Source organism: Cygnus olor, chromosome 2 (genome assembly GCF_009769625.2).
Source record: "Cygnus olor isolate bCygOlo1 chromosome 2, bCygOlo1.pri.v2, whole genome shotgun sequence".
Lineage (NCBI taxonomy): Eukaryota > Metazoa > Chordata > Aves > Anseriformes > Anatidae > Cygnus > Cygnus olor.
This window is the reverse complement of record NC_049170.1, coordinates 28892683-28920381: the sequence shown is the minus strand read 5'-3', so window position 1 is coordinate 28920381 and position 27699 is coordinate 28892683. Positions and strand designations below refer to the sequence as shown.

At 35.5% G+C, this 27699-nt stretch overlaps 1 protein-coding gene across 1 annotated transcript in view; it reads right to left on the bottom strand.

The window, feature by feature from the left end:
* PHF14 (PHD finger protein 14) overlaps nucleotides 1–27699 on the bottom strand; it is a 163155-nt gene that overhangs the window by 119923 nt on the left and 15533 nt on the right. The window contains 10 exon segments of the mRNA XM_040547426.1: nucleotides 541–672; nucleotides 2074–2177; nucleotides 3718–3813; nucleotides 5046–5152; nucleotides 5736–6006; nucleotides 9320–9466; nucleotides 11769–11906; nucleotides 14135–14246; nucleotides 19654–19813; nucleotides 27493–27637. Coding sequence (XP_040403360.1) covers nucleotides 541–672; nucleotides 2074–2177; nucleotides 3718–3813; nucleotides 5046–5152; nucleotides 5736–6006; nucleotides 9320–9466; nucleotides 11769–11906; nucleotides 14135–14246; nucleotides 19654–19813; nucleotides 27493–27637 — 1412 coding nt within the window.

Below are 27699 nucleotides of genomic sequence, written 5' to 3'. Positions count from 1 at the left end.
AGAAAAAGAATTTTAATTCATGGAAATGTAACTGTATTAAGTACAATTACACATACGCTTTTGCCATTGCAGAAGACAGAAGTAAACCAGAGTGATTTCCTGTATTGCAATACAATGATCTAGTAACTAACAAGTGTGTTTTTAATTACGTACAAGTATTTTCTTAAAGACCTGGACAGAAGAGTTGTATATCTGGGCCCTAAGATAAACAGAAGACCATACCTTTCAGTTCCAGAAGTACAATTAAACCTATGGTTTCCTGCCATTACTACACAGCCTTGTTAATAATTGCAGATAAACTTAAAAGCTAAGTGAATTAAAGCTATAATCTATTTGTATAAAGTGGCTAATGAGAAATCTTTACTACACAACTTTTCACCTTCAAACATCAGTACTGAAAATAAAATAACTCACTTCAGAGTGAGTATCGCTTCAGTATCAGCAATGTCTAAAACACTTAGAATTTGCACATCTGTTCATGCTTATTTCCTACTTTAAGTACAGAGATAGCGCAAGATAAAACATCAATTGCATTCTTACCAGTAACTGTTCTTAGTCTTCCTTGGCATCCTTGTAAGAGGTGGATCCAGACAACCAAGATGATAATGTAGTTTGCAAGTATCACACAGTAACAGTAGATGTTGGTCATGGTTCTTCTTGCAAATTCCACAACTTTTAATGTAGGCAGTGGAAAAGCATTATAATTACATTTGAAGTTACAAAAAATAAACAATACATCCCAGCACATGCCCCAGCCTCGATATAAATACGTAGCAACTAATTTAGCATAAGTGCATAATTACTTTTTAAGGAGTTTGTATGTATACACATTAGAACATAAAAGACACTTAATATAGTTAAAGACACCTTCAAACTAATTTTTGAGAACTTCTGACCAATAATTACTTGATACTTTGACAAAACATACCAGCAACAAATGGAAAAAAAATTACCTTTACCATTCAAACACTTCAATAGAAAAATGATATTGCTACTATCAGCCTTAGCAATCATACTTATTTCAATAAAGCAAATGCCCCTGAAACAGGTCTGCACTGTTACTACACTGGGCAATATATCAACTCATAAGAATTTTTTTTTAATTATTATTTTACCGGAATTAACAGTTTAGTTATTTCAAAAAGATCAGATGTTCATTGATCCCATTATAAAATGGGAGGAGCTAAATGACTGGATTTGAATGCAACAGAGCTAGTAAAGTATGACTCCTGTTATTTGTCTATATGTATAAATTGCCAAATCCTCAGCTCACTCTCATATTTTCAGTCTCCACCACTCAGAGCACTAGAGTCAAGTTTTGTTTATGTCAGCCACCTCCTTTTTTTTTTTGTCCTGCTAGCTGGGCAAGATACTGCCCATTTGCTGTGGCTAGAGGCCTGGCTACTACCCTATCGATAAGCCAAAGACTGCCACTTCTCAGCTGGCGGCAAGAGAAATAGATTCAAGAGCACAGTCGTGCTCTGGGACCCTGGTATAGGGTCCACTGTTATGCTTAGTTAAAATTCAGTCAATAGCTTCATAACATACAGAAGGGAGAAGCAATAACAGAGTAAGTGAATACATTTTATTTTCTTGGGGAAAAAAAAATGGAAGTAGGGAAACTTAAAACACAAGATTTCCCAAAGCATTTGACAACCAGTGAACAAAAAGTAAATATTCTTATCTGACAGGTGCTTTATGCACTCAGCCACTGTGACTAAACAGCAGCAGCACTGTTTGCAAAATCAACACAGATGATTACGTCCAAAAACAAAAGGCGACCAGTTAAAATTTTTCATATCACAGTGACAAAAGACTTCTATTTCAGCTGTAAAGAGGTACCTTTGTTCTTATAAAGCACTGCTATCAAGTTAGCAAAAAAAAAAAACACCTCACTGATGCGTACTAAGGTGAATAATTGACTATTTCTTAAATTAGCCTTTAGAAGTAAAACATAAGACAACTCTGAAGCATTTTGTTAATCAAAATTGAAACAAACAATTTTCTCAATACTTTTTTGAAATTGCAACTTAATAAATATTTTATCTATTTTGTCAAGACTTCATTACTTGCCTATAAAGTACAGCTGGGAGCGTAGATGTCTTTTGTGTTCCTCCTTCCTTTTTACTTGGTTTTCTTTCCTTAGGAGCACGTAAAATTGCAGGTATGTTCAATTTCTATTGGATTTGAACAAATGCAGTACACATGAGTCTTGGGACTTTTAGAGAATAGCATTCCAATCTCAGTGTATGGAGGACAGGACTCAAATTGAGTGGGAAATGGCTTAGCCAGCTATTTTACAGACAAAAGCAACTACAGATACTTATATTACAAGATCAAATTAGGGTAATATAATCATTTCTCAGTTAAATAAATAACACGTTGAAATACTAGCATTTACAAATCATTTTCAAGCTTTAAAATAAAGGGATGTACAAATTTACATTTGTCTAGAAAGTGGAAATAAGAAAAGCAGAATTCACAAAACTGACAGAAGAATGCTGAGGCAGTTTGTTTTTCCCCCAACATTCCTACTACATTGGTGCTCGATAGGTTAATTAGAAAAATTATCTTATTGGACCAAGCCTTCCACAAAGCAGACGAGATTCTCTTTGGATTTCTACTAATCTGCAGTATGCTAGCTTCCCAGACAGCTACCATCTATCAAAGTCATTTCTCGGCAGCCCCGTGGGCCTGCATCTGTTCAACCAACTGGAAAAAAAAGCCATGCAAGCTGTGCAAATGAATTCTACTCTTTTTTTTTTTTTTTTGGTAATATTTGTACCAGGAAATATATTTGTGAATACTTTTTTCAAAGCCATGTTAAAAAGGAGAAAAAAAATCTTGATCTAGGAGATGTGATGTACTATGTGAATAATTCTTCCTTCACAAGTAGAAAAGATAGGTTGACAAAAATCTAACCAGCACAACCAGAAAAACTAACATAGCATAGAAGAACTGTTATTGCATAGAAAGGTAAGCTTCATTTCCTGAACAGCAGTACAAACTCAGCAGTACCAAAAGGCATCACTAAATTATGACCCAATTGTATGACTGCATTTTCACGATGAACAGTTTCTTCCATCTTCTTTAAAATTCTAAGAGGAAATCATTTCAAGCTCTCTCGAGAGCTAAAATGTCCATTGCCATTTAATACCTTTGATATAAAACATATGAACACTGCAAGAATCCTCATTTCTCTCTTTTCTCCATGTGTATCAATGGGAACAAAGAGATAACCGCTGGCAACAGGAGGTAATCCAAATCTTCTATTCTCCAAGATACTTAGATTCATTTGACCAAAATACTCCGCCCTATTCAGTTACAAAAAAATATCATACACATAGTACCTCTTATATAAACCACCAAGTTACCATACAATTTGAAGCCTGCAGTAACTGAAGACAACATGGAGACAAAAAATGGTAGGATTAACTTGTGCTTCACATTCGGCTTCATTACAAATGACAGGACAATCAATTATAGCAAATGAACGAATTTTGCAAACAAGATCGCTATTACAACAAAATTAAACTACAGATTTCCAGTAGGTGTTTTGCAGAAGTCTATATATTTCAATCAGGAAACATTATCCCCAGAGTGAAGCCTGAGTCTGATCACATCAATTTATTTGGCCACAAAAGTGACAGAAACAAAGAGACCCATTCTTGGAAAAAAAAGGTCCACCTATAACTATAAAAATAAAATAAAACCAACCTGTCCAATGATTCTACCCAGCAGAGCCCAAATGCCTTGCCCTTCATTTCGCAGTTTTCCATTCATATTTTGTAGCTCTTCCAAGGACTCACAAAGCTAAGCAGTTAAAGAAAAAAATCAACAGAAAAGAAAATCCATTAAGGTTTATTTAATAAAATTTATTCAACTTCTTACCTATCAAGGGTGCATTACTTTATTGTGGGATTGAAAAACAATGGAACTCATGTCAATATAGCTGAGATCAGTGCAATCAATCATTCAGCAGTTTAAGATGAAATCCTGGGCAGCTACTGACTTTGTAAAATGATCTGAAGCATTTCAGCATTAAAAATACAGTTCCATAAAGACAATTAGAAAGCAAAACTAAAATACAGCAATGTCTCATGTGTGTTGTCCATGCCACTCAGGCAGCAAGACTGTAGCAAGTAACATATAAATGAATTAAAGATCTATATTGCCATATCAAAAAACTTTCACCCATTATAACAGAGATATAACTTAGTAAAGGATGCAAGCAGAAACAAAGTTTTTTTTTGTTGTTGTTGTTTTTTTTTTTTTCTTCTGGAAGCAATTGTTACTTACTGCACAGCACATACAACCTATTGATCTGGTTACAAACTGCCACTCCCCAGTCTCCTTTGCCTTTAATCTCTTTGGGCACAAGGACCTGCTATGTCATTTATGTATGTTCTCATTTAATGCACATACCTGACAGTTTAAGAGTGAATAGCAATACTATTATTTGTTATCACTAATCACCTACATCGGATAGGTTACTGAATTCAGCAAGAATTACAACATGTCACCTGTCACAAAAGATAAAGTATTTCTATGTTCCCTTTAAAGTATTTAAAGGTTAAAAAATATTTAATTAAAATGAAATTAAGACATTAAATGCTTTTTTATGCACAACCATTAATTTGGATTTTTGGGGTGGGGTACAGAGGTGGGGGGTGTGGGTATCACACTGCTTTCTCAATGTTTCAAATGAAATGCACATGAAAAATGAACACATGAAGGGCCTTAAGGCTCAGTTCAGTCATGAGAGGGCTCTGTCTGCAATTTGTCACTCGAGCTCTCTGTGGGGTCAGTCAAAGAACCAGTGCCCAGCCAATGTAGGACTTTTTAGAAGTTGACTCTGCTTGTACAGTGGGGAAGGGGACAGATAGCCACATTTTAAGAAGAAATAAATTTTTAACTATTATTTTCTTTAAAAATAGAAAGTTATGTATCTTTGTAAGTCATTTTGTTTGGAAAGTGGAATGCTATCAAAGTTAACAGCAGCAATATTAAAACAGTACAATGGTTTATTATCCTTTTTTCTTCACCTTATTATACTCCACATGAAGCTTTTCTTGCTCATTTTCTAATTTATCCTTGATATTCCTCTGCTCAGCCATATTCTCCTGGATTTGAATCATGCGCATATTTCTCTCTATTTAAAAGAAAATCTTATTATTTCCTAGGCTTGGCTATATTTTCAAGTTTTAAGCACTAAAAAAAAAGTAAAGCAATGAAAAGCATAAAACCATAACAGAAAAGCACACAAAACTGTAACTTACAGGTTTATTACACAGCCTCAGCAGAATGAACACTCCTAACATTTACTTTTTGCTGCACATGACAACCTAGTATACTTACTTAAATGGTGAGCTTTGATCAGCTATCTACTTGACAGCCCCAAAGTCAAAAACACACCATTCCACACAGTAAGGAAAATATGAGGGGAAAAAAATACCAAAGCTCCTTAAGCTTCCACTCCCTTCTTAGAAAAGATACTGCCTGTGTATGTTTGAATGATTTTTTTTTTATTTTCTGAACCTTCTTTAAAAAGAAAACTCACTAGTTTTCTGTATAAATAGAGATTGTGCAGTAATATTCCTGACCTAAAATGAAAACGTAATTTGTGTTTGGCTAGTAAAAAAGAAATACAAGAAAAAAGCCAATGAACTTGGACAGTACGAATACAGTAAAATGATTATTTTTCATTGGGAAAAACATGCAATTTTGATCCTTACCAAGGTAATAATTGACAAAATCAGCAGTGAGAGCTGGTTGTTTATGTTTTCTTCTTCCATCAACACTGGAACTAGTATCTGAAGTATCCACTGGAAAAATGTCTGTGCTTATCCCCATTAACTCAGCTTTGCGCATAAGCTTGCGTATGGCTGAAGCACTGCTAGTAAGTGGTCGTGGCAGCTTCTCCCTGGGTACCCAGGCCTGTGGCCTGGTGGTACGAGCCAGCTCTGCCTTGGCACGGTACTGCTGTAGTCTGGCATTGATTCGAGCCTACAATAAAGAATTCCACGAATTAAGAACATAAGGGAACAATTCACAACCATTTTTGAGTTCCACATTTTGGAACACATCTGCATTTTATTTTCAGTTTAAAAGCCGCAGAGTTTAATAAATACTGTTTTCACTCTGGAACATTTTGACTCAAGAAAGACATTAACAGACATTTGATTTTATTTCGAAATGCATTACCCTTTCACTAGGTTTTGGAAATATTCAGTTTCTTTGATGAGGTTACCTCATTAACATGAATGATTGCTGGCTTTCAGACAATCCTTTCTGATAATAATTTGATGGAACCATGAAAACTCACTATTCAGAAAAACCTTGGCTGACCTATCAAAAATACACCAAGCTATACTTTAAATTGGTATTTATGAGAGCAATAAAATTTGGTGAATGGTATTTTTTCCACATTTGACATGCTTTTGTAGGAGCTCCTTTTCTCAATTCCGTATCTCTTTATAAATGTTAAACTGGTTGATTATAATGTGCCAAAAGCACAACCCCAAAGAGAAGTGAAATCAGCAGGAGAAGCTCACTATCCGTCTTGTTGATGACATCTGTATATTTGTGACCATCTGGGACATCAACCCCAGCCGATCAAGTTGTTGCTGACAGTTGAAAAAAAAATTGTCTTGTGGGAGCTCTGCAGCAGCAAGCCTGGCAGAAAATGACATCAACACACAAACCTTCAGAGGCAAAACTCCAGCTGACTATCAGTTAGAAGTTGTTTATTTGTCTGCATAAAGAAGCAGCTAAACTAATCTGACTGCCCTACCATATGGTGTGAGATACTCTTGAGACAAAAGCAAAAAAGTCTGCATATACACACGCCATGTTTAAGGACCACCTCTGATTACAAATAGCATTGCTGAAGGTAGTATTACAGGCACAGTTTAACATATAACCTTACTAGGTCTTGAACATTAATGACCAAGAAACATGACGAATGTGGTTTGTGGCTACCAAAATGTGGCATTTTTTCCTTGAACTCAGAGAAGCAAGGGAGAGATCCACCTGCAGTTGCTACCTTGTTTTATTCTCTGCTGGAACAAACAAAGATATTTTATAACTTCCTCTTCCTAGATGCTTCTTTACTGGTTACATTCTCAGTTTGGAAACTCCAGGGGTCATTTAAGATGTCATACAACTATACCCAGAGCCTTATTCCAGAAATAGATGACATATCAGACTGACTAGTCCAAATGAAAACCTGAACTCTCAACATGGATTTAAGCAATTTTCAAGTATATATTTTATTCAAGGAATGTACGTTTCCTTTATTGATATAAAGAAAGTATTTCAACATAGAGTATTTTCCAACAATCCATAATAGTCCTAGACAGTTTTATATTTTATATTCTTTAGAATGATTTTCTTTTTTGAGCCACAGGACTTGCCAGACTGTTAGCTCAAGTATTCCTGCCAGGGCTATGAAGCACCAAATATCAGCTTTTCATCCTTTGAAAGCGTGCCTCAAAAATCCAGTCACAACACCATACGACGTATTGGTACAATTGCATACTTATTTACATTAGCTCAATATTTGTCAGTCAAACTTAAAAACTCCTGTGGAAGCGAGCTTTTGTAATATGTGTATGTACACACATACTACCAATTCTTACTTCTCACACAAAAATCCTCTAGTAAATTCAACTGTCTTTGTTAAACTAGGACTTCACCTTATTGCACACTATATGCATGAGGAAGTTGAAGTATGAATTTGTATGTACTACGTTGTGTCAACTCCCCAGTCAGGCATTTCTGCCTGTACTAAGAACCCATTACAGTTCTGAATTTCTCGAAATGCACAGAAACCACTCAAAGACAAAATTATTTCATAAAACACATACCCATGGGGTCTTGCTTCAGGTTAAAGAGAAGGAAGAAAGGGAAATGCTGGGAACATACCAGCATTAGCAGCACATCATAGCAAATACAGGGCTCTAACCAAAGGCCTGAAAACAGAGCTAGTAAGAGCCCCGCCAGACCCAAATGGATTTTGCACAACCAACACTTACCGTTATGTTGGGTAGTGTTCATATCATTGTGATTTCTCCACTACATAGTGGTATTTCACATAAGTGAGAGTAGAGTGTATTACACAATTATGTAACTTGTTTTAAATCAAGCCATGCCAAGCTTAATACCCCACAGAAATATTTTATTCAAAATTCTTCAGTGACAGAGTTCGCTCATACTCATTCTCAAATGCACAGGTCACTTTAAATTAGAGTTTTCTTTTCCTATTCAAATATCTTTGAAGATCTAGAAAGGTATGATTTAATAAAAATTTTGATCACATGAAGTTTTATTTTCTGATCATTACACTACAGCTCTCACTTCAGAAAAAGGGAGAACTTTTTCCTCTTTCTTCTCTCCATAATTTCTCTCTTCCATTATTTACTAAGCAACTGCCAATTTCTATTACAAATTAGGCAGAATTCCTTCAAGTAACAAGCTGCTTTTCTGCATGGGCATGATTTTTCTGCAGAATTCAGTGTGGCCTCAACAGTGAAAGCAAAGTAGGCCACAAATTTGTCAAGACTCAGAAAAAATTAAGTACACACACTCAAACATACTGAAGTATATAGATTTCCTCAGAAGGACTGAAATCTTGATATCAACAAGACACTTATCAGCTGAGCTCATGCAATAACTAACAGTTTCACATGGTTCAGCCACTGCACAGGGATATAGACTTTGCCTAACATTTTCAGACATTTCCTACTCAGCAGCACAAACTCAGTATCTGTATTTGATGCCAATTTTTTTTCTTCTAGGAAATCTTTACTGTAAAAAAAAATGCACATAAAATTCTACTTATCTCTACAGCAAGTGAAGAAGTGATCTAGCAAGAAAACATTTCAGGCAAGCTAAACTCTTCTGCCAATGCTAAAATATTACTACAGGAAAAAAAAGCAGACTTTCACTGAACATCTATGTACAAAAATGCCTTATTCTTGTCTACCTGTGTGTGGTTTGTGCTAAGAACCTTGAAAAAAAATGTTAAACAAAATCTGTGGATTGCAATGAAAATTTAATTACCAACTTTCTGCAAACAAACTAGGTCTTCAACTCAGGCAAGGGTAGATATTCCTTTTTGACAGTAAGTTTGTTGAGAATTGCTCTTAAGAGAATTGAGAATTGTCTTAGCAAAACTCACTGCTATGGGAAATGAAATATATTGATGGCACACGTTCAGATTTCATTCACTATATATAACAATTACCAATCTTCTTCATTTCTTTCTTGTTTAAAATGGATGATTAATGCAGATGCATTTATGTCAGGAATATAGTACCTGAGCTTCTGGTGAAAGCTGTTTTTCTCTTTCCTGTAAGGACATTTTACAGTAAGATTGTAATGCCAAGTAGTTCTTCCGCTTCCATTTTCTGTCTAACCTGTCCGCATGCTGTTTACAATAAGCAAAAAAAGGGTCAGCTATATCCTGTTTTAGAGAAAACAAAGGAGAAGGAACAAAAATAAAGTTAAGACATACAAGGCCAAAAGGCTCTGAACAGCATAAACATTGTGCCAACAGTTTCTGTATTCAAATAGACATGTTTTTAAAAACAATATATATGTTTCTAAATCAACTTTGTCACATTGATTTATCTTATAAAGTGTTTTTCCATCTTTTTCATTTTATGACCTTAAACGTTTTAAAATGCATTAACTTAAATAGTTATCTCAGTAGTTTGATCTCTGCACTATTTTCTCATTCCCAGAAAAAAATGCATAAGAAATTCCTAAGTGCAAATCCATTTAGCATATAATATGTATTGTTAACCTCCTATTGCTTCACTGTGTCTTCTTTTGCATAATATGCTAAAAGGAATTAACAATCTGAAAAATACGTAAGGCAATATATCTGTTTTTCTCAAATGATTTTTCAGATGTTTTTGGTGTGATTAATCATCTCTCAGATCATTTTTTTTCCCATTTTTCATTCTTCCTTCCAACAGACTAGCACATTATCATGCTGTAAAGTTACAGTAACTTTTAGTACATGCGAACGTTGCAAGCAGTTTACAAACATACAAAAATACAAAGGGCTGGAGTACCTCTCCTATGAACACAGGCTGAGGGAGTTGGGGTTGTTCAGCCTGGAGAAGAGAAGGCTCCGGGGAGACATTACAGCCACCTTCCAGCACCTAAAGGTGGCCTACAGGAAAGCTGGGGAGGGACTCTTTGTCAGGGGGTACAGTGACAGGACAAGGAGTAATAGTTTTAAACTAAAAAGGGCAGCTTTAGATCAGATATAAGAAAGAAATTCTTTACTCTGAGGGTGGTGAGGCACAGCCCAGAGAAGTTGTAGCTGCCCCATCCCTGGAAGTGTTCAAGGCCAGGCTGGATGGGGCTTTGAGCAGCCTGATCTAGTGGGAGGTGTCCCTGCCCATGGCAGGGGGTTGGAACTTGGTGATATTTAAGGTCCCTTCCAACCCAAACCATTCTATGAAATATCTGAGCCATGATGAGATTCAGTCTGAGAAGTATGCTTCATCACCAGTATATTGTCAAAACTGCAGAAACATCATCATAAATAAACAGACTAATAAAATCTTGAAGCAGTCTTCCTTCATAAGGTAATAAAAATATTATGAAATAATTATCCTATCCAACTTTCCTTCACTCACATACAAAACAGAATAATAAAAATCTGTACAGGCTTTCCTTATTTTTATTTTGATTTAGACTTTCAGAATGTGTGACAACTTACTGCCAAAAATTAGCAGCTCCCTATAATTAGATTCTACGAGGGAGGCCTTGATTAAAATTACTTAGTTACAGAAAACATGTAAGAAAATTTTCAAGTGAAAAGACAAGGCATACGCCTAGAAGAAATTCACACAATTTTTGAAGATTCAACATTACACACAATTTAGTAGGGAAAACAACATAAGGCAATTGCACTTTTCCTACTTGTCAATCTCACAAAAGTACACAAATTTGTGATCCCTTTAAAAAGGATCACTTAGTGGTCTGCTTTTTCACAAACAAAAGTTTCAGCGTCAATAGAGCAAGTAGTGTTTGTTTGTGCATTACCTGTGATACTTCCTAAGGCAATAAAAAATTAAATTGTGCAAATGTGAACACAACAGGCTTAATCTAAACGATAAAAATCAGAATGAAGTTTGGCAACCTAAAAGTACTTATATTATAAAACTGAATTCTGAGTAAGAACTTCAAATCTGAATTGCTTTAATCATATTACAGGAATAAGACTGGTAAGAACATGTATTAAAAGCTATCAGTAAGTTATAAATATTCACTTTTCCTTCCAGTTCCTAAGAGTAATGCAAGGAAAGCCATATACAGTTTGGAGGAAACATTGGAAGACATGCTTGAAAAAATGGTATTAGAAATGTAGTTAATTTCTCAAGACAGTCGTACTCTGCACGAAACAGAGAGAATACTAGAGTACATAAACAGCAAAGTGTCAAATTAGGTGAAGTTCAAGAATTAGATTTAGAATTCATCTCATTGATTTACCGTGTATTAAGTTGACTTTTGTATTAACCTTCTCTATCCCTTTTTCCAGGCCATTTCAAAAGATGTTCAGAGTTGGACTATTTCATCAACAAAGAGCCCTCCCTGGACAGTCCTTTTATTTGGCCTATGACTTCCTAGTAATTTACAAAAACTTGGCTCAGGAATAGTGAATAAAAAAGGCAGAATTTCAGGTCTTCCCCACAAACTTTTGATACAACCTTTTTATTCTATCCTTTCCAAAGCTACATCATACCTACCTCTTCTGCTGCTGCTTCTGAGAGAAGGCCTTCCTTCTGAGCACAGGTCACGTGGAAATAAGCTCTGCACATCCCAGCATCACAGCTAATGCATACACCTGTTCTGGCAAAACGAGGATCTTCACAAAAACTGCACTCCTTTATAAGGAAAGGTAGAAAGTGGCAGAGTATTTCAGGTGCATTTTGCCTAATATTTGATAATTTACATCTTACATATAAGAACTAGACATCTGGGTTTACTCCCGTGTGGTACAGAAACCAAGTATGCTGATAACATTTGGCAATACTTAAAGCTTCACCACTTCCCAACCCCCCCCAGTTGACTTCATTTTCAACAAGCAATGGAAAAAAGCTTAAACATCCTAAATAGCATATTGGATGAACTTCTATAACAAGTTCTATGCCTTCTATTTCCCTTCAGAGCAACAACTAAATAGCATCTAAGCAATACATACATACTTAACTGTATAGGTGGAATATTATAAAACCACAATACTGCCCAGCAAATGTTCAGTTGTTCAATAATTCAGAGCACACACACACACACACAAAAAAGAGCAGTCCTCTGGGTGACTTGAAAACCATAGATAATTACATGATGTCCTTTAATAAGCTCTGATTGAGAAGCTAATTTGTGACAATGGAAGAAAAAATAATCAAGAAATGTAAGTATCAGTAAGTAAGTTTGTGATTCACTTAAAACACTACGTTAAGGCTTCAGCTACATTCATTCCCAGCACAGCTGTTTGCAACACAGCAAACTGACATCCACTAATGTAACCTGGAAAAAATACAAACATATTTTTCAGCTGGATCAGTTCCTCAGTCTGGTTCACCACAAATTCATACTGAACAGCTGTTACAGCAAACTAGAGTGGTAAATGCAGGAACAAGCAAATGGGAACACAGGCTGCTAAAGCGGTGGTGCTATCCACTGTGTCAAGTGACCTAGAATTACACAGTTGTGCATTTCTTAATCTCTCACATGATGAGTATGGAGCAAAGCTGTGCATCACCTACAGAAATTATTTCCATGCAGAAAGTTAAACAACAATAGAAAGGATTTGCAAATGAAATTCAGTGACAGAAGAATCTCAAAATATTGCATACTCTACCCTAAAAGGGCACCCTTTAACTGCGTCACCGCACCACGTAACAGACAAGAAACGAAGCGAATCATAGATTATTATTTGAAACCGGTATTCCAGGGAGGTGTTTAGCTAAGCTGTAACTTCCACACTTAATACAGCAAACAGGGATTGTTTAAAGCTCTGTGAGAGTAATGAGTCCTCCTATGTGCAGTTCACTCATCTTACTCACAGTAAACCTTGCTCCTATACATTACTCATGCTAAAAATTTAAAAAGCGTGATTCATTGCAACAATAAGCTGCAGGGTTTTGGTAGTCAGCTCATACTTTTTTATACAAACATTTCTAAACAATGCTAAATACTCCAGCGGGTCTATGTTGAACATGGTCCTAATATAGGTAAGTTGCACATGGGCCACCCAAAGTGTTTTGATTTATTTTAATATATTTTTACAAAGTTATTACCAATTTTAATTTAGCATTCAATTTGACAAACTGAAATCCCAGGAAATTTACTATGCGTAAATTAAGCATTAGAGAAGCAGTACTACAGCCATCTTTCCTCACGTTAGCCAGATAGATATAGATTCTCCACACTGTCCCCATAGCTATAGCAATAGTTAGCAAATCAGTGTTGGCCTCTGCCCTTTGCAATGGTTTTCTGTATGTTTTGTACATGACCACTTTTGACCTGGATTGAAAACATTTACATGTAAAAGACTGTTTTAATGTTAGAGCCACTTTTTCTGTTCAAGTTTAGGACCCCATACTGTTATGTTCTATTTTGGTTTTTAATATTGCTTTGCAGCAATCCTTTTGTATGCATTCTAGCTTATGATTACAAAGAACCAAAAGTAGTTCTTAACTGAATTTACATCTGTGTCTTAATCCACCTTTTCTTTTCTCCATTTCAAATCCCATAAATCCTTTTCTCTTTCCAACCACATTCTGGCAATCTGCCACTAACTGACTTTTAAAGAAAGTAACTGGCACTTGCATAAAAAAATTAAGGAAACAGAAAAATAGTGACAGAAACTACAAAGAATAGCGGTAACGAAAAATAGAAAAAAGAGGGAGGGAGGAGTGAAAGTATAACAAACACAACAAATTTCATCACATTTGCAGTCCCAAACCTCACTGTTTGGGGAAAAACAAACAAAAAAAAAACAACAAAAACAAAAAACAACAACAGAAATAAGATTTGGAAGCCATATGTTATTCCATGTAAAAAAGCAAAATAAAGCTACTGGTAGGTAGTACATCTCTTCTAGACTTACCTTGGCACCATACTTTGAATAATTCATTTCTGTAAGCGTTACTGGCCGCAATTTGTCAATATCTCCAAATGCCACTCCTGGAACATACAGGGCACAAACAATATGGACCCACCTAAAACAGCAGATAAAATTAGGTTACTGTTATCAACATTTTGTTCCCATATTACGCTTGCCAATTTCAGGTTTCAAAGTGCCACGTGAATGTTACAGATGCCAGAAAAAAGCGTACATAAACAAAAAATATATTAGAAGCAGGGAGGGAATACATATTGGGAAGTCAGCACACTGAACCACAGCAAGGATTTTCAGTGCAACTGGGATTGCTTTGCTTGTCTAGATCAAGGGCAAGGTGACCAACACCCTCTGTTCTGATGGTTCTTAAGCAGAGTTCCCCATCACTGTTTATGCAACGTGAAACATGTATTAAGGTTTTGATATTACTTATGAAACTAAGGCAGGGTGGGATGGTAGAAGTAGAAGAAACAAAATTACTACCTGGTTAACAGAAAAATCCCAGTAACAAACTACCTACAAGCCATTAACTCACTTCACTAAAGGAATTGGTTGGTAAATCTAACAAAAGCCGTAACACTGACCAATTCATAGTGTTGTATCTGACAAGACTCTTTTCACCTGCATATTTGAAAATAGAAGTTTTTATACTATTGTTAAACCCCTCTTGTTTGAGATGCAAAGTCATAAATTCACTGTAAAACATGAAAAACTAAAACAGTGAGAAAAATGTACATTTGAAATATAAATTTACATACAGTAATTTTCACAGATTTTACTAGGGCTCTCGGCATCCACAGCAGAGTCATAGCACTTTAACTACAGGTAGAATCAAAACAAGATCTGAAGATTAGTTACAGTTTTGTCTTTAAATAACATGGTCCAAATATGACAGCACGCTAGCTGCCAGAGAACAAGCTGGGATACTCAAGTGTTCTGCCAAACTTCTTCATGTACAGATAAAGTAAAGCCCATCATTGTTTTTAATATGATATAAATACTCCAACATGCCAGCAGAACTTCCTGATTTAATACAAAGTTATGCAAAAACTAAGACTGTTCTCATTACTGTATGAAAATTCATCTTCTGCCTGCCTCTCCACAATGTATTCCTCTCTGGTAGCAATGGAGCACCTGATACCATCCTTCAAGGTCATTCTCTGGTGACCAGCCATGGCCTGAGGTGCTGGTCAAGGGAAGTGATTGTCCCAATCTACTCGGAGCTGCTGCAGCCTCATTTCACGTGCCACATGCAGCTTTGGGCACCACAGTGTTAAGAATGACGTAAAATTTTAGAGGGTGTCCGTTAGACAGTGGCCAAAGGAGGACAACAAAGATGGCGAAGGGTCTAGAGGAGAAGACATATGAGGAGATGCTGAGGTCACTTGGTTCGTTCAGCCAGAGAAGAGGAGACTGAGGGGAGGCCTCATGGTGGCCTACAGCTTCCCCATAAGGGGGAGAAGATGGGCAGGTGCTGAGCTCTGCTATGGTGACCAAGAATAGGACCCAAAGGAATGGTGGGACGCTTTCACAGGGGAGGGTCAGGCTGGGTGTTAGGAAAAGGTTCTTGACTGAGAGGATGGTCAGGCACTGGGACAGGACCCCAGGGAAGAGGTCACAGCACCGAGCCTGCTGGCGTTCAAGAAGCATTTGGACAACGGTCTCAGACACAATGGATGATTTTTGGGTGGTCCTGTGCAGAGCCAGAGGTCAGACTCAATGATCCTTGTCGGTCCCTTCCAACTTGGGATATTCTCTGATACTATCTCCGCCCTCTCAGAACTGGTTACAGTTTGGCCTAAACCACTACCATAATTTTATGAAATACTTTTCTACCAAAGAGTTTGTGTGCATGAGTATGTATTTTATCAAATACTATACATTTACTAGAAGAAATATCTCATCTCCACAAACATACAAACTGCTCTTTTCCAAAAGGAATCAAGACCCTATTTTTTATTCTTTCAAGCAAAATGCTACACACAGAGTAAGACATGTAACTTTGAAATAAAGATACTGCTTAGCCATTAATAACTGCACTAGGGCTTTTCTATATCCTTTCATTGATTTAAGATGCACTACAGAAAACATATTTGTATAAGTTGAAGTCACACTTCCTCACAGTTACTATTCTTAAAAAAAAAAAAAAAAAAAAATCAAGGCTCTGGTTGGAGATTTTTCGTAGTACATTTAGAAGACTGCATTAAAATTTACCCTCCAAAGTTCAATATAAAGATACACATCTTCTACAAGCAGCTGCTTCTCAATTTAATTTGCACAGTTTTTTTCATGCTCCACTGGTGTATTAAATGCTGCTGCACTCTGTAGGAGTTTATCTATGATAAACCCAACAGCTGGCTGCTTGCTTCATACTGACCTTCTCAAACGTTTTAGTACATGTCACCGAAGTATTACAGTATTAGAGATTTAAACTGCCATTTCAGTGTGATTGGCACACAAGTGCCTCATTTCTTTAGCCACTTTTATGTGAACTCGGACCTGAATCTTTATTAAAAAACATATAGAAGTCAGTCAAGTTCACAGCTGAAGCAATTTCAGCTGCTTTTAATACCAGTTCTAAATATTTTCCTGCTCATTTGTTTAGCTGCACATGTTTTAGAAGCTTGTAATTAAGACAAATGGGTAATCAAAGAGAATAATCTTCCCTGTTACTTTACCATCCATTTAGCTTGGAGCAATGATGACAGATGTTGATTAGGGAAGAAGAAAAACTCCATACCATAACAAGGACAGAATTCATATTCTTGGATAATATGAAAATTTTATTTCTCAAAATGATAAATTCACGTTTATGCTCATGAAGCTGAGAGGTTAATGTGAAAAGAATTCTGCTGAGAAATTAAGCACCTCTTTATTATAATGATTCACATAGGAACAGAAATAATTCCAACTTGATTGTGAAAAGAAACTGAATAGGCTTGGTCTCACTTTTGTGTAATTTCCAGCATTAATGCCCATAAAGAATTTCTTTTTAAAAGGTTGTAAAGGGATGGAGAGTTGAAGGATTCCGTTATTCAATAGTCTATGGTACTATTCCAAGAAATGAACTGACCTATATTGCAGTTTACTCAGTACTGTGGTAAAATAATAATGGACATCCTACCTTACTTTGTATTGCCCCCATTCCCCTACTGAGTTTAAATTAATAAAATAACAGAAAGAGCGCACAGGGTTATTCACATGTTGGCTAGTATTGGTTTTTTTCTAGTACATAAACCTATTCACCTGGGAGAGTAAACTTATACTTATTCATGACAGCCATATCACATCATCTAGCAGATAAAAATGCAATAACAGTGATAAAAAATTGTCATGTTAATCTCCACCAGTCAACAAAGCAGGCATATGCTTTTGCACAAATAATCAGTACTGCAGAGAAAACACTTCCATATTAATCAAAAACATACTGCTATTTTATAAGAAATTTCAAGCAAGCAATTTTTAAAATGTTGACTGTAGTTTCTATTATCATTATAAGGGAAATTACATATATAGTGCTTAAACTGCTTTACAGAACACAGGAATAAAAAGTCTGAAATACAGTTAGAAAATAAGAAGCTGAGCTCAATGTATATTCAATGGAGAAAGGTAGCTGCCCTCCAAAGCCGATTCCTAGCACTTACATCTAATGAAGAAGTTCAGTGGTATGAATACCTTCCTTATCTGTTTATTTCCACTGCAAACTTAAAATGTTTTTGATATTAGAAAAAATTACAAGCTAAGGCAGAAATGCAAAGGCATGTGCATTTTAATCCACAAAATCTCAATCACTTATGATACTTTAATATTATATTTACTTTCCTTAAAACCAGTATGTCAAAAAAGATTTCCAAAAATATCATCCAGAGCTCTGCTGACCTTTTAATGATGGCAGGATCAGTCTGTTACAGTATTAGCAACAGTACTGGAACTGAAAACAGGAATGAAAAAAAACCTACAGCTAATACCAAAGAACTGAAGAAAAAAATGAATATGCTTTTGCTCTCATTTAGATGACTGTGACTGTCTTGTAATGATGTCATCATTTAGAGAAAACCACTACAAGCCAGTGGATGAAAGAAAACTGAGGTACATGGCTATATTTGTGATTTGCTAGCACAAAATATGTTGTTCTCTAATATATAGCTCAGTGTAAATGGTTTAAACATTAAACAACATGAACTCATCTATCGTCATCAGTAAGATATGACTGCAGATTTTTATAATCCTACTTATCAAACAGATGTGGTCAAACAGGATTAAGAAAGCTTTGCTTTCTTCTGAACAGCCTTATCAACTAATTAGATTGCCTTCCCTTGTTAACACAATCAATGAAAGCTTATGACAGGCCCATTAGCCAAAAATGTTGTATACTATTATGCACCTGCAACTTGCAACTGTAAAATGTATATAAAATCCATATGTATAGTATTTATACTGTTATATATTATATATGAATAATATAAATATTATATTGTGTAATTATATAATTTTATATAAATTAAGAAGCAGTAAAAAAGATGGGGGGCAACAAAGCTGGTGAAGGGTCTAGAAAACACGTCTTATGAGGAGCAGCTGAGAGGGCTGAGTTTGTCTCACTTGGAGAAGAAGAAGGCTCAGGGAAGACCTTATTCTACTTTACAACTACCTTAAAGGAGACTGTAGCGAGGTGGGTGTCTGGCTCTTCTCCCAAGCACCAAGTGAAACTGCCTCAATGGTGTCACAGGAGGTTTGGGTTGCATATTAGGAGATGTTCTTTACTAAAAGGGTTGTGCAGCATTGGAATAGGCTGCCCAGGGAACTGGTTGAGTCACCATCCCTGGAGGTCTTCTAGTAGCGTACAGATTTAGAACTTGATAGCATGGTTTACAGGTGGACTTTAGTACTAGGTTAATGATCGGACTAGATGATCTTAGAGGTCTTTTCCAACCTGAATGATTCTACGGTTCTGTCATTCTGTGATAAAAATGTATGGAAAAAGAACTTAATTGTGTTAATTGTTCTCAGAAAAAAAAAAAACAGTAACATCGGCCATAAACATGACATCACTAACCATTTGCTCTCCTTTATTGTAGGAAATTAGTTGCCATTAATAACCATATCAATTTATTTTTCAAATATGACGGAACGGAAGACATCACATAAAAAAGGTCTTTTAGCATATCCAGCAAGACATCTGTATACATACAACAATACATGGGTCACTTCACATTGGAGAACAGGTTTTATCATTCCCTGAATTAAACAGTGATTTTTTTTTTCTCACTTAGGTACATCTGTTGCTCATCAGTCCATAAACCTATATTATTACAATGGATGTGAAGAATATTAGGAGTGAAAAAAAGATTAGGTGATTGACTATCCAAAGAGCACCCAACTCAAACTGAGACAAGAGAAAGAATATAAGCAGTTTAATTTAAAGCATTGTCTCCTACAGGAACAGACAAGGGCAAACCCCAAACTTTTAGGCATAAGCTGGATTTGAAACACCACTTCTTCAGCCTTACCTGCCCGCATCCGTCTCCTTGAAGATCCCATCTTGGTTTGGACATAGTTCACAACTAGGTGTGACACCACATTTGCATGCATCACAAAACCAAGGTTCAGTGGAATTTTCTGAAGCTGAGCTCATGATGGAATCACTCTCTCCATCAACACCATAGCAACCTACATACGCAAAAATGAAAGACACAATATAAGGAAAGACAAATGAACATGTACTTCTCAGTTATGATTTTCAGCAGGAAATACACACAAGCACACTCAGTGGCATGATAATGAACATCCCAAGAAAGCTTCCAATATTTCTGCAAGGATAACCTTTAGCGCAAAATTTATATTCTAAATAGACCCTATTTCTAAAGAATGATCTTATATTGCAACCAAAAAATGTAAAGGTCTGTTTTACTTTGTTCTTTTAGTAATGCTTGGTGTTCTAGACTATCCATTAACAATTTAAAAAAAAAAAAACAACAAAAAAACACACAAGACAAAGCAACCCACAAAGACAGAGAATCATAGCATTTTTTCAGTTAAAGAAATATATTTCAAGTTAAATGCAACAGCTAAGGAAAATTTCTGAAGTCCAGTAAAATACTGACCAACTATTCTGTTTTGTAGAAATGATTCTTAATGCCTTTAAACATTTATTATCCTACAAGATCCTTCATACCTCTCTTCTCCACCGTTGTAGTAGTGCTTACATAGAGCTACCTGTCTTCCCATGCAACTGGTAAAGTCTGCTTTGAGCTGGATCAGCAGTCTGATCCAAATTATAACATGGTTTCTTAAATACTAGCACCAAATGAGGAATCCATGGGTATCATGGGTCAGGATCTAGATTTGAGAGCATATCCAGCTGTCTCTTGGATATTGCTATCTTTCTGCTTCTCACTACCCTGAAATGAAGGTGTCTATTTTCCTCTAAGAAGTCAATTGTGCTAGCAGTACTCATTCAACAAATAGCCATCCTACGTTTCCACTTTGCATACAGCATCCAATTCAGCTAAAGAGAATATACATATTAAAAATAAAAATAAGAATTTGCATCCCCCAAGGGTTGTAAGACTGAACTTAAAAGACCTTCTGTAACTTTAAAACTGAAGTATCATTTGATGAGCACAGATTAACAGTTTTGAGACACCACTTTGGTGATTGCTAAAAAAAAATTAAATATACTTCATCAATCTCATTTTTAGTTGATTTTAAATTGTGATTAAACTAATTCAGTTTCTCAATTCTTCTTTGGTATGCCCAGTGCTTTTACGATTTTAAGGCATCTCTGTGTGCTTAATCACCTCAAATTTAGTATTTTAAAGTGATTTAGAAGCTTGTTACTTAAATTTTGAAAAAGAGTAAGAGTACTCCTACTACTGTAAATGACAAAAAGGAAAACGTTAAAGCTTATCACCACAAAACCGTGCTTCTGTATATGCCACACTTTGAACATTTACCTTTTCCTCAGTAAGAGAAAAATAAGACTTCATAGTCTATGTTAAAACACAGTAGAGACACTGCTGAAAGATTAAACTCAGCTATTTGTCAAGTACAACGATCAAGTCAACATTTTTGCTTGCAGAGCAGTTAAATTATTGAATTTTGCAATTAAATAGCAACATCATTTGTTAGTTTGGTTCATTACCCACTGACTATAATAAAATAGTAACAGTGCTCTAACTCCCCCTGTGACAGAAACAGAGATAATAGACTAAAACTACCTTCAGAAAATAAGCAATAACACTCACTGTAGGTACCATTTAAGAATATAGTCTTCCATTACAGCACAAGATTCATCAATAAGTATTAAATTAAGTCACCAGAATGTTTCTTTTTTATTATAAAGGTATTCCAGAATCAAAGGACAAATAATACCCAGAAGTGCCAGACAAGATTCATTAGGTATAAAATATTGTACGGCTCATACATAAACTAACTCAATTTTCTTTATAATGTCATACCAGCTCTAAGTAGTATCCCAGAAAGTTCTTTTTAAGTTGTAACAACACAATCTTGAATATATGCCAGCAAAGCTACTTTTAAGCAATTACATTAATGTACAAACACATTGATATCATACTGCTGATGAATAATTAAGCTTTTTATAATTCTGACAGACCGTTCTTATCAAACTAATATTTCCTAAGTGTACTTATTAAAATTACCTAACACTATAGGAGCAGTAATACTATCATCAATCCATATGGCAAAATAAAATTGGTTTCTTCTGAACGCTGATAATTCTTCAACAATCAAATGTAATTCGATTTGTTTTTCTCAACTAAGTGCTGTCAGGCTGCTAAAATTAGAACGGTGACTTTCCACAACTGTCTTACCTTCATTCTGAAATATTTGCCTAGTTACACTTATCAGTCATTTACACCTGATATTTTTTGTCCCTCTTCCTAGGAAACTACATGCATTTGCTGTAATTATTTCCATCCTTTTCACGTGTGTTGACAACAGACTTAGTTTCCATGAAAATGCAAATATAAGTAATTTCTCATGTGGATTCAAAAAGTTGTCAAGAGTTATAACCCAAGGGTTGTTTTTTTTTCCTAATTTATACAGCAATATCACAACTTTAAAGACTTCAAGATCTCTACCAGACAAGAGGAGGCATCCGCTCTTTTTCCCTGTCATTTAGCAAAAGCTAAACACCCTACTGCTACATGCAGCAAAAGGGATGGTCATTAGCTGGAAAAAATACACTACATTACCATTAATCACAGCTGATAAATACACCAAAACAGTGTTGTGCACTACAGTTGAAACAAAGTTAATCCAGCCCATAAGAATGTCACTAACTGGCAAATAAAGCTAGAGAAGCCAAGATACAAAACAGTGTTCCACAGATCGTATGATTCTGTACCAGAAACCTCAATTGCTGTGAAGGAGCATAAGTAACAAAAAGACTGCCTTCAGAAGTAGTTTTTTTCTACCCACACACATCAAGTCATTATCCTTAACCACTAGGAAAAGAACTTCATTGTGCAATTTTTCACAAAAAGTACTTTGTAATTATTCTGAGTAGTGCCATAGATCTGTTTAAGCATGCTCCAAAATAATTCAGAACTTTACACAACAAATCTGTAGAGTTTATTTTCTAGCACAAGTTAACACTAATGTATATAGATTAGTGAAACACATAGTATTTAAATACAGATTCACAACTAAAATCTAAATTTGATCTAACAATACTTTAAAAAAAATACTTGAGCCCCCAAATTAATTAGAAACCACTTGTTAAGGTATGTTGTCTGTTAAGAATATGCAAGTATTTTAACATAGAATTTTTCTGGTGTTTGCTATGAAGGGGTTCCTGCTGCTTTTGGGTTAAGTGGTAACAGAAACCAGAGAAGAGATCAAATTTCATCAATTTAATAACCCTCTGGATAATGCAGATCTCTTGAGCAGCTGTATACATGAAATGTCTGTAAAGCTACAGTGTAAAAGTGAGACCATAAATCTTTAGATGGATTCGACACCCAAAATCAATATGCTTATGAAGATAATTAAATTCCTTAGACAAACTAGCAGTGAAAAAACTAGCATGCCAAAATATACAGTAAAGCAAAGAATTATTAGTAGCTCAATTTTTAAAGTTTTCATGATTCCAACACAGTTAAATTTAAAAACAAAAAGTAATTGATGACAAATATTTGTCCCAATTTAAAGGGTCACATAAAACAATACTGATGCCATTTGATATTAGAGCATGATAGGATGCCAAATATGTACAGGAACAGCTGTAACTGTTTTTTTTAAATATGTAAGAAAAAAAAATTACTTCAATTGAGTTATGAAGGTAAAAGCAATTTAAGAATGAAACCCTTTTGAAGAAATGTACTGATTGGGCTAAAACTTGAATTTCAGTCCAAGTAAGAGTACTTGGAGCAATCAACAACCTAAGATCATTACAGCATTCACCTGTTCTGTCCATTCACAATGTCCTGATCATTGGTGGTAGTTATTCTAGAATAAACACCTAAGCCTCCTCTATGAGTTGCTCCACTTCTCTACATAAACATTACTTCTTGAATACCTTACAGTTTTTCAAGATATGGCAATGTGCTTTCTGGTTATTAACTTGCAATCATAATGAAAACCCTGGCAAAGGTGAAGAACACTGCTAAGCAGTACAAAATTCAGAACATTTTTCAAAATGAAATACTGAATTTATTTTTTTCTCTTGCCATCATTAGCTGTAACACTAACTGCCAACAGAAAGCTTAAATGGATAAGATTATATTACATCTTAAAAGAAGTTAACTGAATGCTACACATACTTACAGTACACTTAATGCTACACTTAAAAGATAGAATTGTGGATAAATTATCAAATACATTCAGGCAAGCAGATATACTAAATATGACTCAACAATTAACACTGATGGAAAAGATGAATCTGCAGTTCTAAACCACGCTTTCAGCGGCTTCCACTTAATTTCAAGTAACATGACAGCCATGCTAAGGGACTCACATTTCTCTTCTAAGCTGAAAGATTAAAAAGAAGTGTTTTGCACTGCAGTGCTATAACTTAGCTTGTGTATTAAACCAGACAGTACAGAAGGCACTTGATAAACAAGTCTAAATGTATTTTATTCCAAATCTGCCTGAATAATTACAATACAGAGATCAAGAGTTCAGTCTTTAAAACATGGGTATTTCCTTATTTTACCAAAGTAGTATTCTTTTATCCGTGCTAATTATCTCATTTTAGGATCCTTAAAACTTTGATGAGTGTAAAGGTTCAACAGATTGTGTACCTTCTTTTCCCATGTTTGAAAAAAATATTTTGTCCTAGTAACAAAGATTTAAAGAGTGTTATTTTTATGACTCTTTAAAATGCATAGTAATGCAGATATGTTGCTTGATAAATCTTTCAAACCTTGTATTAAACAACTAAGCTGATGAGCAAGACAAAGTTGTTCTGTCTGACCATCCTGTTTGAATTGTTAGGAATTGTGGGGTTTGAACAAAAAGCAATGTAACAGCTCGCTACAAGCGTATCTCCCAAGCTACATTAGGAGGTAATCTTCCAGATTCTTTTTCAAGGCAGCACAGTTGTTTGTGTTGTTGGGTGTAGTTATTTAGGTTTCAACCTGAGGACTGAAAGGACAACAAAGGAGAAGATGCACGTCTTCTAACTGACATGTTAGGTTTCAGTTGTTAGACTTAATGCTGAATAAGTCCCAGGTGCAGTAAGTCAACCAACTGCACCTTTGATTTGAAAATATGTCAAAGGAAACTTAAAAAAAAAAAAAGAAAAACGCTTTACTGAACATGCATGATGTCTTTCCTTAATGATCATAAAATTCTGAATTTTGGATCTTTGGACTACCTGGTAGCCCCTTCTCAATTACTGTTCGCAAATACATGCTATGTATTCCTTATTGCTGTATCACAACTCCTTGTCTGCCACCTCCTTGAATGCCTCTCACACTAAGTGATAGAACTATATGAGTAATGCCGATGAATTTAAACACATGAAAGTCAAGATGTTAAAATTCTCATAACATTTATTCTTCCACAAACTGCATCTCTGTATTACGATTACAGCTAAGTTGTCTATTGAATGTCATTTTATACAGGAAACTAACTTTATTCCCTGATTTTAAACCTACTGCACTCTGTCATTAGCTTATTTTTATGCATTGCCATTAAAATGAAATTACAAACACTGAAATGCTAGCATTAAAACAATTGTAGTGAAATTTACGCCACCGAAGGAAAAGGGATGAGACCTAATTCTTGTCTTGGCTGTGTCTGTTCCTCTGTCTCTCCAAGAGAATAATTTTTTGTCAGTGAAACAGAACATCTGCATGTGCTAACACCACCTACGTACACTTTGAATCGAGAAAACATGAATATATGGAGACTACACTGTAACTTTTAGCAAGGGAAGTTTTATTCTCCGACATACACATCACAGTAAAGTAAAAAACTAAAAATAAAAATAGAGCGGATGGAAAAGAAACAGCTGGAAAAATGTAGAACTTCTCTTATTGAATTCATAGCAACTAACCCAAGAGCAATAACTGGCAAGTGTACTACCTACAGTTATGTCACATCCTGTGATATGTACCAGACATTTCCTTCAGACACGCTGCAATCAATGTGTCAGGAAAACTGACACCACAGTTGGGGGTGTCCTCCTATTACACGATCTTACCACAAAAGCATTTATCCAAAGTGACAGATTACTGCCTAAAGATTTTTTATAAAAAGAAATGAGAGTTCTGTCTATGCGGAAGTAAACACACACACAACTGTACAATTACAAATTCAAAAGATTTTTTTCTCTAACAATCTAAGTTTTCTTTTTTTTTTTTAAAGGAAAAAAATAGATCAATATGAAATGAGAACAAATTTACTCAATGGAATTAATTTCCAGGCTGAACTTGAATTTTTGAAGACATAGAAGTATGCAAAGTATAAGGGTGGATATTGTTAGTATTACATATATGCTGCTTATGTAGTTTTAGGGGTAGTTACAGATTCTTGACTTTGGACCAGTTATTCGCTCTTTAAATTTTAGAGAGTTTTGGCCAGGTGTCTGCAGAGGAAAAATAGCTTTTGGACAAGTGATGCAGGCCAGGCATATGATACAAACATCACAAAGCAAAGGGTTGCACTGAAAGGAAATCGACCTTCTAGCAATCTCAAAATGTACCAGTAAGACAAGGAGAAGAGTTTCTTAAGCATCCATGATTCTAGGTCCAAATCAGAATCCCCCTATACCTCTTGGCCGTGTTATGTTCCACGTGAGCTCTAACAGAGTCGCTCCCAGATGAGTTATCACCCCTCATTCCTTTGGAAAACCTCATGCAGTCATTACTGAACAGGCACCAGGTACTTAAGGTGTTACTATCAAGAGCAAAAATATAATATAGCCTCACCTTTCATGTAAGGCTGTTAAAATCCCACATGCTCATCTCAGAACCGTTGTGGAATTGCTCCTTTAAAACCAGTAAAAACCTGACTATAGAAAGAGGAACATACATTTTCCTCCTCTTTTCAAATCACCTTTTAAATTAGTTTAGCAATTGGCATATCCATAAGACACACAGAAGTTGTAGCACACAAGTTAGTATTTCAGAACAGCATTCACAGAAAAATAAAATTATGAAGTTCAAAAGTCTTACACTGAAACCCACAAAGAAGCAAGTATTATGCTATCTACTTAAGGCTCTGCTTACCTCTCAGACCTCTTGCCTCCTTCACTCCCCTATACACTGTAGAAAAGCCTCCTACATTTAAATCCAAACATATTCTAGATTTCAAAGCAATTAGCAAACCAACACTTTAAATATGTTTTAACTTTAAAGTTTCTGCTTTTCAAATTATGAGTGAAGATTACAAGAAAGTTCAAGGCTAGCTGTTCAGTACTGTTGCTAATTCCCTTCTCTCATCCTCACCATCTCTCTGCCTTTTTGGTACAGCAAAAATATGTGACCCCCTCCCCCCCCCCCAGTTTTTTTGTTCAAGATCTTTTATTCTTATGATCTTCTACCCCCATTATGCAATCACATTTATGTACTGAAATAGATAGGACAAAAATACATTTGATGTGATAGCCTAAAGCCCTGAAAATGCAATCTTTAGTTGGAATATTTGCAAAATGTGATTCATCCTGTAGGTCTGTGTAGACCATGACCTGCCCTGTACTTGCTTGCATTTGCTATCCTAAAGCAGGTGAATGTTTCACCACTGAAAGGATCCTGTGGTACTATTAAAAAATTACCCACCATAGTTCAAAGGCTTAATTTTTTTGAAGCCAGTCAAAATTTTATTAAATGTAAAGCATAAACTTTCCTCACACATTAAGAATGAAAGAACTGTATTACCTTCATGCACTGTTATTCCACAGTTGTCACACTGGATTATTTCATCAGCATCCTCACTGTTATCTCCAAGACAAACGCAACAAATCAAAATATGGTCCATTTTCTGGGAACTCCAATTTTGGGACTTCTCAAGGATCAATGAATCCTAATATAGAAAAATGAAGACAGATTATGACAGGAACTTCAATTTTAAATAAAACAACCAAA